The sequence below is a fragment of the Onychomys torridus genome, chromosome 2, assembly GCF_903995425.1.
Source record: "Onychomys torridus chromosome 2, mOncTor1.1, whole genome shotgun sequence".
Classification (NCBI taxonomy): Eukaryota; Metazoa; Chordata; class Mammalia; order Rodentia; family Cricetidae; genus Onychomys; species Onychomys torridus.
The window spans coordinates 155,667,744-155,685,718 of NC_050444.1; the positions used below are offsets into that span (position 1 = coordinate 155,667,744).

Here is a 17,975-nt window from a genome sequence, read left to right on the forward strand (position 1 = left end):
TGACAGTGATTGTAGACGTCAGATAAAGCTTCTGAAAAGGGGCCATTAGCCAAGGGATGTTAGCATCCTGTAAGAGCTAGAAAAGGTAGAGTAGATTATGCAGTAGAAAGCCCAGAAGGGTCATCACACATGCTGTCCTGACACATTGATTTTAGCCTAGGAGAAGCTGGTACCTGATCTCCAGAACTGTAAGATTAAGTAGCCTCCTTGCTCTAAGCCATGTATCAGTTCCTGGCAATTTGTTACAGTAGCCACTGGGAACAATACATCTAGCACTCTCAGCTGTATAAGCCAATGCTGATTTCACCAGCCCTTCTGCTGACAGTCCATTGTAAAGCTCTTCTCTCAAGAGGCACCAGGATATATCCTGAATCCCAGATTTAGAAAGAGGGTAAGATTTCATCAGAGCTGTCTTTATTTTTTTGGCTTCTCTGCCATTTGTGAACTGTGTGACCTTGGGAAAGTGTCTTCTCCTCTCTGGGCCTCAGTTTCTTTCTTTAGATGTAAAAAGAGTGATGCTGGCTGGACACATGGGGGACATATGCCTATGACCTCAGATCCTGAGATGCTGAGGCAGGAGGATTGCACATTTGAGGCCACCTTGGGCAACCTTCTTTTGTTACCAGTGAGGATTGAAATGTGGGCCTCATGCATATGGGCTGACTATTTTACCATCAAGCTGCATCTCCAACCCTAGTTGACTAACTTAATGAGACTTTCTCCAAAACAATAAACTAATTAGCTTAATTAAGTAATTCTTGGAATAGGGGCTGAAGATGTAGCTCAGTGGGTAGAGTATTTGCTCTACCTGTGTTCCCCAGCAAGGCCTAAACCTCAGTGGGGTGGCACATCCTGCAATCCCAGCTCTGAGGAGGCAGAGGCAGGGAGTTCAAAACTGCAAGGTCATCCTTGGGCCAGCCTGGGCCAATTGGTACCCTGTCTTTGGTGATGATGGCGATGATGAATGCACAGCCTGTGTATGGCCCTGGGTCCTATCCTCAGCATATAAAGCACAAAAACAAATTAAAAATAGTGATGCTAAAAATACTCCCCGTGCAGGATCAATATGAGGATCAGATGCAGCAGAATGTGACGGAGCTCTGTGTGAGTCCCTGTGTCGTCTGAGCAGCTGTTGGGGATGCTGACCTGCTGGATCCTGAACACAGGGCTCTTCAGAGTAGACCTGTCTAATAGGGCCTTTCCTGAACTCTGGCTGAGTGGACAACAATACTTAAAAACGAAAGTCTAGCTGGGCTTGGTGGTACAGGCCTGAAGTCCTGGCATTTGGGAGCAGAGGCCTCGGGAGGATCAGAGGTTCAAGGTCACTATTTTTATATAACTAATTTGAGGATAGCTCTTTGTGAGATTCTGTCTCAACACACACACACACACACACACACACACACACACACACACACACACACAAACACACACCAACCAACCAACCAGCCAACCAGCCAAACAACAACAAAAACCCTTTATTATTTTTTTTAAAGAACCATACATCAGCCAAGTAGGTGGTGCACACCTTTAATCCCAGCGCTCAGGAGACAGGCAGGCAGATCTCTGTGAGTTTGAGGCCAGTCTAGTCTATAAAGTGAATGAGTTCTAAGACAGCCAGAGATGATACAGAGAAACCCTGTCTGGTGCGGGAGGTGGGGGTGGGGTAGGGGGATGGGGGGGGGGGGAAGAGCCATACATAAACAAATTTTAAGAGTTAGTGACTAGATCCTTTTCTGATCATGTGTAAGTGGAAAGAAAAATATCTCTTTGAGAAAAGAAAAATGTGCTCATAGGCCAACAAGATGGCCCAGTGGGTAAAAAGCACCTGCTGGGCAAGCTGACAACCTGAGTTCAATTCCCAGACCCAAGTGAAGGTGAAAACACAGATCTGAGTCCATAGCATTGTTTTCTCTGACCGCCACGAGCACTGTGGCATAGGTGTGCCCCTCATCATACACACATAAAAGTAATAATTGTTTTATGTGTTCATGGGCCAGCAGGATGGTTCAGTGGGTAAAACACATTGACCGAATTTATCCTAGAGACCCGTATGGCACAAGAGGAGACAGACCCCCAAAAGTTGTCTTCTGACCTCCACATGTGCATGTATGAGCACACATAAATAAAAAACGCAACTAAAATTTTTTACTGTGTTTATAATATTTAGAAGTTGGTCAGGAGTCGGCGGTTGGCCCTGTGCCTTCTATTGCTGGTTGTGGCTTCTGCCATCTGTCTCTGGTTTCCCTCCCAGGTTCCTGTTTTCCCTATTTACTTTTTTTTTTTTTTTTTTTTTTTTAAACAGAAATCATTGTGTACTCAGACTTCCCTCAAACTCATCATCCTCCTGCCTCAGCCTTCTGAGTGTAGATTCCCAATTACTCTTACTAGGGACTCATTTCTATACCCAGGAAGAGCTGAGCCCAAACTTCTTTGCTGCTGCCCCGCCCATGGTCAGCAGTAAGTCACGTATGTGAGCAACCTGGCCTCAGGCTGGACCATCCCTACTGTTCACCAGGAAGTGACGTGACTTTCGTGTGGGCTTCAGGAGTGACATAGTTGTCCAACCTCTCTGAAGGTTGAGTCAGCTCCTGGTAGCAGACACACTGTGTTCACATGGTGCCATGCAAAATCAGGGAGTGGAACCATTTGTTTAAAGGAAACAGTTTTTGCCTTATTTCCTGAAAAAAAAAATTATTTCAAAAATACCTTCTCTGCCTACTCTCCCAGTGTCACTGTCCAGTGGGGACAAACCAGACAGCTGGGACCAGAGCCTAGGAAGACATCTCAACATTTGGTACATCTCTTGTCCTGTTCTGTCTTTCTGAGACAAGGTCTTACTATGTAACCCTGGCTGGCCTGGAATGTGTGGAGTGCCTCCCATTTTTGCCTCTGAATGCTGGGATCCTAGGCGTGTACTATCATGCCTGCCAGGCTACCGTTTTTTTGAGACCTGTGATTTACAGAACCAGTGGCTCCATCTCTTACTCCCAGATGTGTGTACCTGAGCATGCAGAAATGCCCCTCCATACCTCATTTGTCCTTTAAATCAATGGTCTGCACTGCTAAGTTGAGGATGTGTGGTGTGGGTTTTAACCCATTCTGACTGCCCTCAGCATCAAGTCCAGCTTCCCCAGCAAGGACAAGCTAGACTTCTCACTTCTCAGCAGGGTGTGATGCTCAGCCTTGAGAGTCATCACCTTAGGTCACAAACGGGGCCATCTTCTCTTCTGGTGTCTCTTCACTAGTAATACAGTTCTTGGATGTTCCTGTCAAGTTCCTTGGAATGCTTTATTGGCAGGGCCCTAATGGTGGCTGTGACTCTTGGGCACTGGGGGTCACAAGGAAGCCTCACCTAGACACGGAGGCCTGCAGCAGGAAGGTGGCCACAGCAGTGGCTGCCAGTGTTAGGCTACTACTGCCACACCTATGCTTGCTCTCTAGTGCAGAAGAAGTGAGATTGCGAAGCCACATGCTGGCTGTGGCCTGCCAGCACCCAGGGCATTACAGGATTCTCGATTTTTCCTGACTTTTCTCTGGCTTAAAGTTTAAGTTAGTCTGAGGATATTCTAGTTACTTTTTTTCCAACTTGACACTAGCTAGAGTCATCTGGAAAGAGAGAACCTCAATTTAGGGATTGCCTCCATCAAATTGGCCTGTGGGCATGTCTATGGGGTGTAGCACAAATCTTAAAAGTTCTTATTAATAAAATCAAACCTGAGGCCAGTTATTAAGGTGAATGCTGGAAGAATAGAGAAGCAGAACAAGCCACAGCTATCTCACCTTGCCAGTCCCTCAGCTGATCCTGTTTCCTCAGACTGGAAGCTTCTGAGTCCTCATCCAAATGGATCACAGCTGAACTGTTGCTCAAAAGCCTAAAGATTTAACCAGCTAAAAGCTTCTAGTTTCTGGTCCTCATGCCTTATATACCTTTCTGCTTTCTGCCATTGCTTCCTGGGATTAAAGGCTCAATTCCTGGGATTAAAGGCGTGTGTCACCAAGCCTGGCTGTTTCCAATGTGGCGTTGAACTCACAGAGATCCAGACGGATTTCTACCTCTTGAATGCTAGGATTAAAGGCGTAAGTGCCACCATTTTCTAGCCTCTGTATCTAGTGGCTATTCTGTTCTCTGACCCTAGATAAATTTATTAGGGTGCACAGTATTTTGGGGAACACAATACCACCACAATGGGACATTATATTGATTAATGATTGATGTGGGAGAGCCTAGCACCACTCTAGAGCTGCTATCTCTGGGCAGGTGGTTCTGTGTGCTATAAGAAAGAAGGGTGAGCCACCTGGTGATGGCACACGCCTGTAATCCCAGCACTCGGGAGGCAGAGGCAGGTGGATCTCTGTGAGTTCCAGGCCAGCCTGGTCTACAGAGCTAGTCCAGGACAGGCTCTAAAGCTACAGAGAAACCCTGTCTCGAAACCCCCCCCCCCAAAAAAAAAAAAAAAAGAAAAGAAAAGAAGAAAGGGTGAGCAAGGCATGGGGCGCAAGCCAGTAAGCAGCGTTCCACGGCCTCTGCTTCAGTTGCTGCCTGCCTTGAGCTTCCGCCCTGGCTTCCCTTGATGGTGGACTGTAAGCTGTGAGCTGAAACAAACCCTTTCCTCTCCTAATTGGTTTGGTCAGTGTTTTACTACAGCAGGAGAGAAGCACACTAGACAGAAGGCGTTCCACTTCTTGAACCAAAAGGACCTGAAAAGAATCACATTGAAGCCTGGACCAGCAGCGGGGCGGGGCCTGCAGCGGGGCGGGGCCTGCAGCGGGGCGGGGCCTGCAGCGGGGCGGGGCCTGCAGCGGGGCGGGGCCTGCAGCGGGGCGGGGCCTGCAGCGGGGCGGGGCCTGCAGCGGGGCGGGGCCTGCAGCGGGGAGGGGCCTGCAGGGGGAGGGGCCTACAGGGGGAGGGGCCTGCAGCGGGAGGGGCCTGCAGCGGGGCGGGGCCTGCAGCGGGGAGGGGCCTGCAGCGGGGAGGGGCCTGCAGCGGGGAGGGACCTGCAGCGAGGAGGGGCCTGCAGCGGGGAGGGGCCTGCAGCGGGGAGGGGCCTGCAGCGGGGAGGGGCCTGCAGCGGGAGGGGCCTGCAGCGGGGAGGGACCTGCAGCGGGGAGGGACCTGCAGTGAGGAGGGGCCTGCAGCGGGGAGGGGCCTGCAGCGGGAGGGGCCTGCAGTGGGAGGGCCCTGCAGCGGGGAGGGACCTGCAGTGGGGAGGGGCCTGCATAGTGTAAAGGCAGCACTGGAGGTCAGGCCCAGAAGCCGTGCCGGTTCTGCTGCCAGTTGGTAAGTGCTTTGAAATCACTAGGGACGGCATGAAAATCCCTTGTGACCTAGACATGGAAGAAATAAACTCAACCCTTAGGCAGAGAATCAGCAATTAACATCCACTCTGGGGCTGAAAGGTTGCTTGCTGCACTATCACACACAACCCTGTAAAAAAATGGGTCATTGTGGTGGTGGCTGCTTATAAGCACAAGGCTGTGGATGTGGAGACAGAGGATGCCTGGGGCTTGCTGGCCAGTCAGTCTAGCCTAATCTGTGAGCCTCAGGCCCTAGTGAGAGGCTGCCTTAAAAAAATACAGTGGATGACTCCTGAAGAATAACACTAAAGGTTGACCCCGGCCTCCATATGTGTGCGTACACCCGAACACATGTGCAGATGTTCACACATACAAACACACGAACTGTTCACCTTAGCAGCCAACACCCACAAAGCATGCAGTGTATTTATGTCCCTCCATACACTGAGTGCAGGACCCATTTATCCTCCTTAGCCACACAAGGAAGGAAGTCACCAGCTGAGTCCGACTTACACATTAGAAACAGACACAGCAGGACCAAGTGACTTGACTAGGTGCACGGGGCTGCTCTGTGTTAGGGTCTGAGTGGGACTCCAGGTGGTCCATTGACAGTGTCCTGTTGGCCCAAGACTTCTATGCATGTACAGGGCAAGCCTGCAAACGCTTCTTTTTAATTTGAAAATTTAAAATTATTGGTATCACATGAAATATTTGCTTCTTTGATCATTGGTAGAGGAAGAGAGCTGGGAGTTTTTTAATGAATTCTTTTCTGCTTGATTTTTTACATTAATTAATTAACTTATTTATTGGTGTGTGTGTGTGTGTGTGTGTGTGTGTGTGTGTGTGTGTTGCTGTGGTAGGACATGACTGTAATCCCAGCACTTGGTAGGTGGGGGCAAGAGGATCAGAAGTTCAGTATCACCCTCAGCTACCTAGTGAGTTCAAGGTCAGCCTGAGAAGCACCAAATCCTGTCTTAAAAAAAGGAAGAAAGGAAAGAAGAAAGGAAGGGAGGGAGCAAACTGAGCATCAGCATTCCGACTTCTCTCTGCTTCCTAGCTGCGGTGGTTTGAATGAAAATGGTCCCCATAGGCTCATGTGTTTGAATGCTTGGTCCCCAGTTGGTGGAACTGTTTGGGAAGGATTAGGAGGTGTGGCCTTGTAAGAGAAGGTGTGTCATGGGGGTGGACTTTGAGGTTTCAGAGGCCCACACCACCCTTAGTTATTTCTCTCTCTGCCTCAATGTTGCATCTCCAGATGTGAGCTCTCAGCTACTGCTCCAGTGCCATGCCTGCCTGCCTGCCTGCTGCCATGCTCCCCACCATGATGGTCATGGATACATCCCTTGAAACTATAAGCCCCAAATACATTTTTTTCTTGTAGTAAGTTCCCTTGGTCATGGTGTCTCATCAGAGCAATAGAAAAGTAGCTAAGGTACCAGCTGTGGATGCAACATGACCAGCTGTCTCACATGGCTGCCACCAGGCCTCCCTTGCCATGAGAGGTTGTACATCAAACTGTAAGAGAAAAGAAACCCCTCCTTCCTCTCTTCTTTCACTTTCTTTGTCAGGTATTTATTCACAGCACGTCAAAAATAAAGCAGAGCTCAGGCTGGCCTTGGACTTACGGTATTCCTCCCTTAGCCTTCCCGGTAGCAGGGATTATGTAAGAGGCAAGTACTTTACCCACTGACCAATCTCACTGGCCCTAGGTATTGAATCTTTAGGGTTTACCATACTTGGGGAGCTGGCTATCTGAATGAGCAAGAGATTAACACACTGAGAAGACACAGCCTTATTTTTAATTTCCAGACAGTGAGTTTTTAAAGGAAAGACACAAAGGTCATTGGTCAGTCTGGAACTGTCTGTCCCTCTGGTCAGGTGGTCAGTCTTATTCCTGGGACTTGTTTCATCCATGCCACTCTCCTTATCATTCCTGCACATCTACCTTGTAATTGTCTCTGGGCGTCCGGGCTCTGACACTCTTTGGAAGCCTGGGTCTGGTCAGTGTCTGCCAGGATCAGCCCTGATGTCCTCCGGGCGCCATCTAGGCTGGACGGTCTCCTCAGAACAAGCAAGCCACAAACAGTGTGCACTTGCTGAACTACTGATGATATATACATGCTAATTCCTTTGTCCCTGTAACACAGAAATGCCCCCCCCATTGCCCTGAAATTATAGCCTTGTGGTTGTCACACTCTCAAGCTACCTCAGAGTTCACCATATTCCCCACCCTTCCCTACATGACACCCAGATTGACTTACTCTTTATTTTGTGTGTGTGTGTGTGTGTGTGTGTGTGTGTGTGTATACATATTTACAGTATATGTGTGCTTGTGTGTGCATACATGTGACAGCTAGAGGTTCAGAAGTGTTTTGACCACGAAGATCAACTGTGTTGGGCTGGAGATGTATAGCTCAGTGGACAGAGATGCTCATTGGGTCTTGGAGGTCATTGATTGACTAGACTGCTGGCCTCCAAGCCTCTCCCCAGCACTGAGGCTACAGGCATGCCAAAGAGTGGTAGGTCAGGCTTGTCACATGGGTTTGGGGGAGCTGCAAACAGTTTAACCATAGAGCCATGTCTCCAGTCTCTTATTTTGTTTTTTTGAGACACAGTTGCAAGTATTCCAGGCTGGTCTCAAACTCCCTCCATAGCTGAGAATGTCCTTGAATGAATGGGACTTGAACCCAGAGCTCAGCCCCTTAAGCACTTAACATCTACCTCCCTGCCCAACTCCCCACCGCTCCATCCCCACACAATCAAAGGTGTAGCTTTGATTCCCAGACATAATTCCTGTGGTGTCCTCTCCCGGAAGAGACCCAAAGCCTGTTGGTCCAGCTTTTTCTTAAAGCCTGCCTCTGAAGGTGGCTGATTGGCTGGTGAGGCCTCAGTGGATTGTGTTCAGAGTGGGTGTGCCCCTGGAACACCATCCTAGGTGGCCAGCCAGCCAGTGCAGACCTGCTCTCTGGAGGAAAGCAAGAGCCAGAAGGGAGGGATGAAACCCGAGGCTGAGTCACTGAGCTAGCAAATCGAGTTACTTCGGGCGCGCTCGCTGGCTGCTGACAGGTCTAAGTCAGCAGCTGGCCTAGCGAGCTGGGTGAAGTCATTTTTCAGAAAATCCATTTATCACTCAGAACCTCCAACTCTGCCCTGGGGTTTGTTTGGGTGACCTCCCTGTCACCCCACCCTGCTAGCGCCCCAGGTTTGGCAGTTACAGACCCCCTGGCTTCTGTCATTTTTAACACCTGGCCAGGAAGGCCTCTCCCCCCACCCCCTGGGTGGGCAGGAGCCCCTGCTAAGCATGTCCTCCCAGTCCTCTGCCACTGCCAGCTTTGCTCAAGGCTGCACGGTGGGGACAGCGGCCACCAGCTCACTAAGAGGACTGAGAGTTGACACAGCTTGATACAGAGACAGCCAGCCTGTAGGTTCCCTCAGGGGTGGGGTGGGGTGGGACAGCATCACTGAGCTACTTGCTCTCTACTTGGTCAGAAAGGGGAAAGTTTGGGGTTTTTCTTTTTGTAACTTAAAGTTAATTTTGCTAATTGAAATTTAAAAATTTTTTTCTTTCTTTTTGCTTTTAGAGATTGAGCCCATGGCCTCCATTATGCCAGGCAAGCTCTGGAACTTGACCAGAACCATGGAACTTCATCCCCGATCCTCTTTTGATGTATCTATTTTTTTTATTTAGAGGCAGGGTCTCATGTAGCTGAGGATGACTTTGAACTCCTGATACTTCTGCTTCTGCTCCCCTAGTGCTAAAATTACAGGTGCAACAATACACCTGCCTTGTGCTTTGCAGAGGGTAGAAGCCAAGACTCCATGCCTACTAGACAAGCACTCTACCGGGTGTACCTGTACCCCCATGCCCCCACTGCTTATCAAGCCACCTACCTGCCCTTGAGTTTATAATCCTCCCTCTCAAATATCTGGGGTTCATCCCCAGCCAGCCCAGGATCAATATTTTCTTGCTAGAGGATTAATGATTTCTTTCTCCTAGAAATGCCTTTACACACTGATCCTGGGTTTTTTGCACAGGTGTTTAGAGTTGTAGGCGCAGGAAGTAATTGCTAGCTTCTTACAGGGGTGCATGGCCCCACAAGCCCAGCATCAGGGAGTTAAGCCCTAGCTTTGTGGGGTACTGACTGGGTCCAGATCCTCAGATAAATTGTTCAGCCCTTTGGGGCCTTGGCATCCTTCTCTGTAAGATGGAGTTGGTGGCAGTCAGTTGAACTGATGTCTGTGAAGTTCAGCCAGGAATGCTGGCTCATGGTAGGTTGCTTTATAAACACAAGTTCTTATTGTGGACCTCAGAGACAAGCTCCCAACATGACTATAGATGCCCTGGATAGAGGAGGGGGGTGAGGTGGGCCCCTGCTTAACAGTGCAGGTAGCCAGTCTCAGCACACCTGTGACTTAAAGGCCAAGGTCAGAGTCCTGGACATTAAATCCAGCTGTCTTTTTGCTAGGACACTGGAGAACCACAGTGGGGCTCTGTGGGATTCACCCAGAAGGCTGCCAGATCTGGACTTCCCATCTGCTTGGGGGCAGAGGATGGAGAAGGGGGCAACGAGAGGCCCTGGCACTCAGGAAGTGGTTGGAAGTAACCCAAGATAAAAGCAGCTGTGGCCAGTGTGTCCTGGCTTCCCAGGACCCGACTGTTGAGAAGGGAAAGCAGTGGCCAGATATGCTGAGTTAGTGACCCTGTGACTGCAGGGGACATGGGAAGTGCTGCCCAATTCTGTGAAAATCCCCTGAGGCTGGTGGCTGCATCCCCACTGTTCTCTTCTGGGTCCTCTGACTTGCTTAAAAACATTTATTCATTTAGGGGGAAGAGGGTGTCTACTCCTTTTGCCAGATGTGTTCTGGACACTGAACTCAAGTCACAGCTTTGGAGGCAAGTGTCTTTACCTGCTGAGCCATCTCACTGGCCTCCCTTGATGACTCTTCCCCCCACAGCTCCTCACCATGGGACCTTCAGCTAGAATGGGATGCGAGCTGGGGTCCTGGTTCTTGATTCACCCTGAAGCCAGAGTCTACATTTTGCCTGCCCTACTAAAGATGAGTGTCTTGCCTTCTGTCGGGAAACAAAAGACATTTCTCCACCAAGAGCCCATCCACTGGGTCTTCTGAAAGAGGCAAGAACTTCAGGGGGCCCAGCCTTGGTGAATTTTGCTGGACTGGAGTTCTGGGGGGTCCTGGGGGTGTGCTGCACCTCCTGAGCTGAACTCAACGTGTCAGGACTGGCAAGTGATGTGTCCCGCCATCTAGTGGCGCCCATTGGGATTGAAAGCTGTCATGATCCCAGGGCAGGTGCAAGCCAAGCTCTTGGCTGTGCCCTAGAGTTACCCACCCCGTTCCTATTGCAGCAGAAACTGAGGCCTGCAGATACATATTTCAATTTTCATATGGAGATCCTAGTCCCTGCTTCTGAATTCTTTATGGAAACGGAAATCCTGGAGGTCCCTCGGAGGGGGCAGTGAGGAGATGTAGGGTGGCCACCGCTGAACATCTGACTACTGCCTTTGGTATCTTGAATAGCAAACTTTGGTCCATGTTTCTATGAAAGAGGATCCAGAGTTGTCTGGCTTCTCCCTCTCCCATGTCACCCACAACGTAGATGCAGATCTTGCTGTGGAGTGGGGAGATTGAGGGTGTGCTTGTGTGTGCATGGGTGTGTAGAGATAATTAGTTGCTTGGTAGGAGTTGAAGGAAGGGGTGGGGATCCCTTTTTCTTTGCGTTTAAACTCAGAAGATGATGGGAGATTGATCTGAGGTACTTCAGTCAAGTGACTGAAATCCAACTTGAGTTGTGGGGAACTGTTGTGGGATGGACCATATCCCTCCTAATCTGCATGTTGGTATCTTAACCCCAAGCACCCAAGACTGTAACAGTATTGGAGATTATGTGAAAATGAGGATGTTGGTGGGGAGTGTCTAGTGCAATGTGACCTGTGTGTCTATAAACAGATGGTGTTATCATACATGTGAATAGAAAGGAATAGCCGTGAAGAACACAGGGAGGAGGTGGCCAACTACCGGGAGAGAGGCCTCAGAAGGAGCCAGCTCTGGGCTGTGGGTGTAGCTTGTCTCCTGATAGTTCTATGGAAGTTTTGAGGTGGTCACACTGACTTAGACAGGCTAGGGTTTCTAATCCACCAGGTGTGGGGCCAGTGTTTGCTGTTTTTCCCCAGCTCTCAAGATGAGTGAAACTAGGGACCGATCCTTCCTCGGTTTCCAGGGATGGAGGTGGGTGCCTGGGACCCACTGTGGTTACTCAGCTTCGAGAATGAGGCCTTAACAGAAACAGTAATTCACAGTTGCCTGCCGCCACCCTCCCAGGGCTTTAACTCATCCGTAGATGACTTACACCTGTCTACACCCCTAGCCTCAGATAGAACTTAATATCACACTGTTTAGGGAGTGAGGACAAGGCAATGGTCTACATGTTCGTTACAAATGCAATTGTTCTTCTCAGTATTTCTGCCGTGGTTGGTTGAATTCTCCAGTGGTAGCCTGCAGATGTGGGGACTGGCTGTTCCATGAAGCCCTGAGATGTTCTGATGTGATAGGAGGGGCTTTTCTCTTGACTGAAGATCCCTTCCCCTCCAGGTTCCCACAGCCAGGCCCCAGGGGAGAGGAGCCTCAGTCCTGGCAGTTCACAGAGGTCCCAGGACAGAACTGAGGATGTGGAGACTCCTACCCAAAGACTCAGGGCGACCCTCAATGCCAGTCCGATAGTAGTGCTGTACTGATGTCTTGGGCCAGAAAATACTCCACCACCTTGACTCTCTAGTGTCCCTCCACACCCCAAATTTCTTCATTGTTTTGTCTCTGTGGGGAAGGGCAATTATTTCAACCCAAGTTCCAGCTATATGTAGGTCTGTCTATTTCATCCTCATAGTAATCTCATCTGGTAGGGACTGCTCTTCTCAGCTGGGAACATTGAGGCATAGGTAATTTATATATATACATCCAATTGGGACCATCCCTAATGAAGGGAGCTCAGACCTCAATGTGAACTCTTTTTCCAGGTCTGAGCTCTACCCACAGGGCCACACAGCCCCTGCCTGGGACTACCTGGCCACATAAATCTTTCCAGTCCAATTTCCCAGAGCAGAAGAGAATTCCTTATTGGCAAATCGGAAGCTGGACCCACCTCCCTCCTACCCAGAAGACAATCGCTCTGTAAATGACAGGCTTAGAAGGCAAAGACAGCCTATTAGTCCACGAGTGCCCGACAGAGAGTACATAAATGGTCTGATTCAGTAAAAGGTCCCAAGCGCCAACCTCACACCACACTGGCAGCAAAGGTATCTCATTAAAATGGAGCAAAAACATGCCAGGTATGGTAGCACACATCTGTAGCCCCAGCACTGAGGTAGCTGAGATAGGATTGTTGTCAATTTAGAGGCTAGCCTGGGCTAGACCAAGACCTAACCCCAAAAGCAAACAAAACAAAACATTAGCAGAAGACAAACAGGACATTTGGGACACTTGCCTAGGGTCACCAGGTCCTCTGGAGCAGAGCCTGGTAGTAGCAGGTAAAGTTTGTGACCAGGCTACCTCCTGTATCTTCTAGTTCTTCATCTCCTGCCCCTAAGTACCTACTTCAGAGGGCACACACCACCTGACCTTAGTGTCAAGCCTCTTGTCTGGGAGACACAGACAGGATGAGCTGGGCTGGGCTGGTGGTTTCTGTCAGGGCCACTCAGTCCTGGGTAGTACTCACAGTCTAGCCCCATCTATGGTGACAAGGTCTTGGCTAGGAAGGTCCCTCTGTCTGTCGTGACCTTGGCACCTGTGTGTGATTCCTGGACCCAAGGCATTGCCTGGAAACTGTTGACTCTCAGACCGACCCATCTGTAGTGAGCGTCTACACTCCTAACCCCTTTGAGACCCCCCCAGTCGTTCTAATAAGCACCCCCATTGGTTTCAAGGGTTCCTTGTCTCCATTCTCTGAGAAGATGCTGGGGCAATAGAGGAGAAAGCCAACAAGAAAAGAGGGGTGGCCTCAGGCCAAGCATTTATTGTTACAGTGTTAGAATTCCTTGGGGAAGGTGTGGGACTCTGCCATTCACAGCTCATTTGCTTTACATTTACAAACCTTTCCTAGGTCAGGGACATTGTCACCATCCACACTGGTGGCTTCTCCTAGAGTGAGACCTGAAAGTTGCCACCACCCAGGAGGCACCTTTCCCCACTGCTTGTGAAGCAGTCATTGGAATAAGTGGGTTTCTGGGAAGGGGGTGTCATGGTTCCAGCAAAGCTGTCTCTCCCCAGGCTCCTGCAGTGAACTCCAAAGTACATCTGCCAAGACCCCACCCATCTTCATGACCTCAGTTATTTGTGGGGGCGGGGGTTTCCTGATCTAAGTGCCCCATGCTGGCCAGGCTTAAGAGGAATCCCTTCTCTCCACTTCTGTATTTAGCTGTCACATGACAACCTCCTGTATTAAGACAGAGAATCTGCTAGAAGTGACCACTGGGTGTGGATGGAGACTGGCAGAGGCAGAAGCCCAGAGTCCACTGGGAAGGAGCCTTCTGATGCTGTAGGACTCCCTGCCCTTAGGAAGAGTGTGTACCTAGACCTTGCCCTCCAAGGAGCCAGCATAGCCGCAACCCTTCCAGAGAGGTTGGGCCCAGAATCTCTGTCACCCTCTAGGGACACAGTTTGAGAGACAGTTAATCTCAGTTAGGAGAGGGCTTCCTTCTCCTTGCTGGGCTATGGGCTCAGTAGCTTCGGGATTCCAGGGGTGGGAATGCATATTATAAGCACCCCGGGTGCAGGACCTGAGCAAAGTTGGGTTATATATACCCCAGAGGTTCACCCTGCGCATTCTGGCATCTGATGTGTGTTCATCGGAGGCTGACATGCAGACAGAAAGGGTCTTCCCAGTCCCAAGACCTCTGGATTCGGATTGTGAGGAAGACTGTGCCTATGGAGTCATTAATGAGAAGATGTCTTCAACACAGGGACCAGAGACTCTCAAGTTCATGGGCTGTGTGTGGTTCTCCTACAAGGGGACGCTCTTTATAGAAGGCTGGCTTTGGTGGCTCACGGGCTGCCCCCACTGTCAGCTTTGGGAATCTGAGCCTTTCTTGGACTCCTGGTGCAAATGTCCTCAGAGAGGCTCGGTGCAGAATGACAGCTCACGGCTGTGCACCAGTGCCCCCAGTCCCCCCAGCTCCCCCAGTTCCCCCAGCCCCCTCTAGTGTCAGTAAGCAAAGTCTCTGCTCAGTCAGCGTGGGCCTGGGTGCTGATCCAGCAGGATGCAGGCTGTGGTGGTGGCTCTTCCAGACCTTGCTGGGGGCTTGGGAAACTCTCAGTACTAAACATTCTGCTCCCCCCTTGCCTATTGACAGAGCCAACTTGTCCAGTGTCTGCAAATGTTGTGGAAAGTTACTAGGCTCACTCCTCCCATCCCCTCCCTTCCGGTTGTTTCCTGAGAGGGTCAAAGCCTGGGACCAAGGTTAGCGAATGTTAGTTAATTCTCACAGCTTCCCTGGGAGGAACCGGAAGTATTAAAGGTAAGACACTGAGGCACTGAGAGGGGAGGCGACAGGGAGGAAGCCACACTGCAAAATAGTGGCCGATCAAGAAAGGGCCGGGGAGCTCCTTACTTGGACAATGCAGCGACCCAGAGATTTGCACCTCTGTTAGGTCATGGGCAACCACACCTGTCTCAGGTGACATCACGACAGAGGTTTGTTGTGTTAATGATAGGCACTCTGCCATTTTGTGCCCATGCTTGGAATGGCTGTTTGGGACAGAGCTCAGTAATCCGCATCACCACACACACACACACACACACACACTCTCTTGAAGTCACATTCATTCTGGTGACAGGATGTCCGAATCCTTTGGGGCTGCTGCCGCCAGCCCCCTCTGCCCTGCAGAAATCTCCTCTCCTCCCAACATGTCCACCTCATCATGTAGTGTTCTTAAAGTGGAAGGAACGCCCATGCTATTTTGCATCCTTCCAGAGTGAGTTTACATCCAGGTCAGAGTTTACATCCTCTGCCCAGTGGGCTGAAGGGTGGCATTCACCACCTGGCCACTGACGGCTGGTTTTGTAACTGGTTCTCAATACCCTTGGCTCTGCCAAGGCTGGCTTGGAGGGTTCCCTGCTCCTCTCAGCAGGGTGTTCCAGGCCTAGAGACTGACACTCCTCCTCCCCTTCTTGGAAGTTCAGTGTAAAGTGCCAGGAGTACTAGGCCAGTTCCTTGAACCACAGTGCTGGGGCCACCTGCTGGGTCATGGCTGGGTGATGTGTCCTCAGGGCCTGTCTTCAGAGATACAAGACACCTAGGTGGGCATTCTCTGTCCTTGGTGCCCATTGGAAATGGTGGCTGTTTCTGGGAATCCTGTCCTGGCCCTACATCTGCCCTCAGCCCCAGGTCTCTCTGTACAGTTGGGGATGAGCAGCACTGAGCCTTTGGGATATTCTTCCCTTTGTTCTTCCAGAGCTGAGTCACACGGCTTTCTTACACGTTGGTGACCTCCAGGCTGTTGTATCCCTCCAAGCGACACTGTTCAGGCCTGCCTTGGAGATCATCATCCCCACAGTCCTCATTCTCGAGAGAGCCATAGTCATCGTGAAAATCAGGTTCTTTGCTGCTGAAGCCCCTTCCTATCTTCCCCAGGGGCAGCTGAGGAGAGAGACACACACCAAAGGACAGAGAAAGAGAGAGATGAGATCTGGGTGGCATGGCATCTCCATCTAATTACTGTGTGACCTTCAACATCTCCCTGGACCTCTCTGGGCTCCTCCATTATTAGTACCACCCCTGCTGCCCAGACACTTGGGAGAGATTTGGGGAATTTCCATGAGGAATCAGCGTTTGAATTTCCAGCCAGAGAGATTCAAGTAGTTACCAAGGATGACTTCGGACTAATGATCTGACAGTCTCCCTGCTCCTTCCTGTTGAGAGCAGACAGATGGGACAGTGCCTGTGAGTGTGTATGAGCATGGGTATGAGGTAGTACTCCATGTTCAGTCCAGAAAGAATATTCTAGCACCACCTGGTACGGCCACAAGTACAAGCTTGGGGCTTGCAGATGGGCATTAGAGCCCCTGTTCTGTATCTCTGGCTGTGGAACCAGAGCTGAGTCACTGCCCATCTTTGAGCCTTGATTTTTCTCAGCTACAAGACCAGAAAAGTGATAGAGCCCTGGATGGACTGTTGGGAGGAGCAGAAATCTGTAAGACACCGGGGGTTGGGGGGTGGGGGACTCAGAGCAGGTGACCTGTGGGAACTGTCCCCCAACACAGTGGTCTCTTGATGGAGTCTCTAGTTCCGAGTTGTTTTGGCCCCCAACACTTTACAGTTATGTGTCCCACTGCCTGCCTGTCTTTCTAGACCAGCACCCCCACTGCCTGTCTTTCTAGACCAGCACCCCCACTGCCTGTCTGTCTTTCTAGACCAGCACCCCCACTGCCTGTCTTTCTAGACCAGCACCCCCACTGCCTGTCTTTCTAGACCAGCACCCCCACTGCCTGTCTGTCTTTCTAGACCAGCACCCCCACTGCCTGTCTGTCTTTCTAGACCAGCACCCCCACTGCCTGTCTGTCTTTCTAGACCAGCACCCCCACTGCCTGTCTGTCTTTCTAGACCAGCACCCCCACTGCCTGTCTGTCTTTCTAGACCAGCACCCCCACTTGAAAGTCATTCTCCTATGAGGACTTTTCAGTCGAGGCTTCCTGATTTCCCCACTGTGAGTCTGCTTTAGGCAGCACATGTAATCTGCGCAGGGGCATGAAAAGAAAATTCTTTTTCTTTTTCTTTCTTTTTTTTCTGGAGCTGAGGACCAAACCCAGGGCCTTGTGCTTGCTAGGCAAGCGCTTTACCACTGAGCTAAATCCCCAAGCCCCGAATTATTTTTCTTGCATCCACCTCCCTCCCAACAAATTTTCACTCCTTTGGAATGAAGATACTTGCAACTGGACGCAAGCCCTATAACCTCAACAGGTCACACACCTTTAATCCCAGCATTCTGGAAGCTGGGTGGGGAGTTCCGGGCCAGCCTCAGCTATATAGTGAGATGTAGCTCAGAAACAAATGGGGCCGGGCTGGTGAGATGGCTTAGTAGGCAATGGTGTTTGATGCCAAGATTGATGGTCTGAGTTCAGTCCCTGGCACCCACACTGGTCGTAGAACAGAACCGACTCCTGCAAGTTGTCCTCAGACCTTTACATGCATCCTGTGGCCTGTACACGTGAGTTTCATGTGTTTGTGTGCAAGCACACACATATAATAGAAATATTTACAAAAGCAGATAAAACATGAAAGCGAGGAAGGCTGGTTGGGGTGTAGTTCGGTGCTGGAGTGCTTGCTTAGCACACACAAAGCCCTAGGGTCGATTCCCAGCACCATAAAACCAAAGCCAAAGCCAAGGTGGCAAGTCCAGGATAAAGTGCCCTCAAAGGCCAGTGGGAGGTTGTTCCTGCACTGCACCTCCTACGTTCAACTGAGGTCCAGGTGCTGCCAAGTGAAGGGAGGACACGAGTGTGGTGACCATGATACTGATTATAACTAGTTTCCGTTTGGTCTCTGGCCAGCTGACCCTGTTCCCTGCTGCCCTACTGGGTATGCCAGAGGATCCTTGCTGGCCATGGAGTTCACCTGACCCTGTTCCCTGCTGCCCTACTGGGTATGCCAGGGGATCCTTGCTGGCCA

General features: G+C 50.5%; 1 protein-coding gene across 4 annotated transcripts in view; it reads right to left on the reverse strand.

The window, feature by feature from the left end:
• Window positions 1-14,505: 14,505 nt before the first annotated feature.
• Window positions 14,506-17,975, reverse strand: part of Kazn (kazrin, periplakin interacting protein) — a 383,138-nt gene continuing 379,668 nt past the window's right edge. For all 4 annotated transcript variants that reach the window (XM_036177421.1, XM_036177420.1, XM_036177423.1 and 1 more), the window contains one exon: window positions 14,506-15,947. In XM_036177421.1, coding sequence (XP_036033314.1) covers window positions 15,783-15,947 — 165 coding nt within the window. In that variant the 3' untranslated portion in view covers window positions 14,506-15,782. The remainder of the gene's footprint in view (window positions 15,948-17,975) is intronic.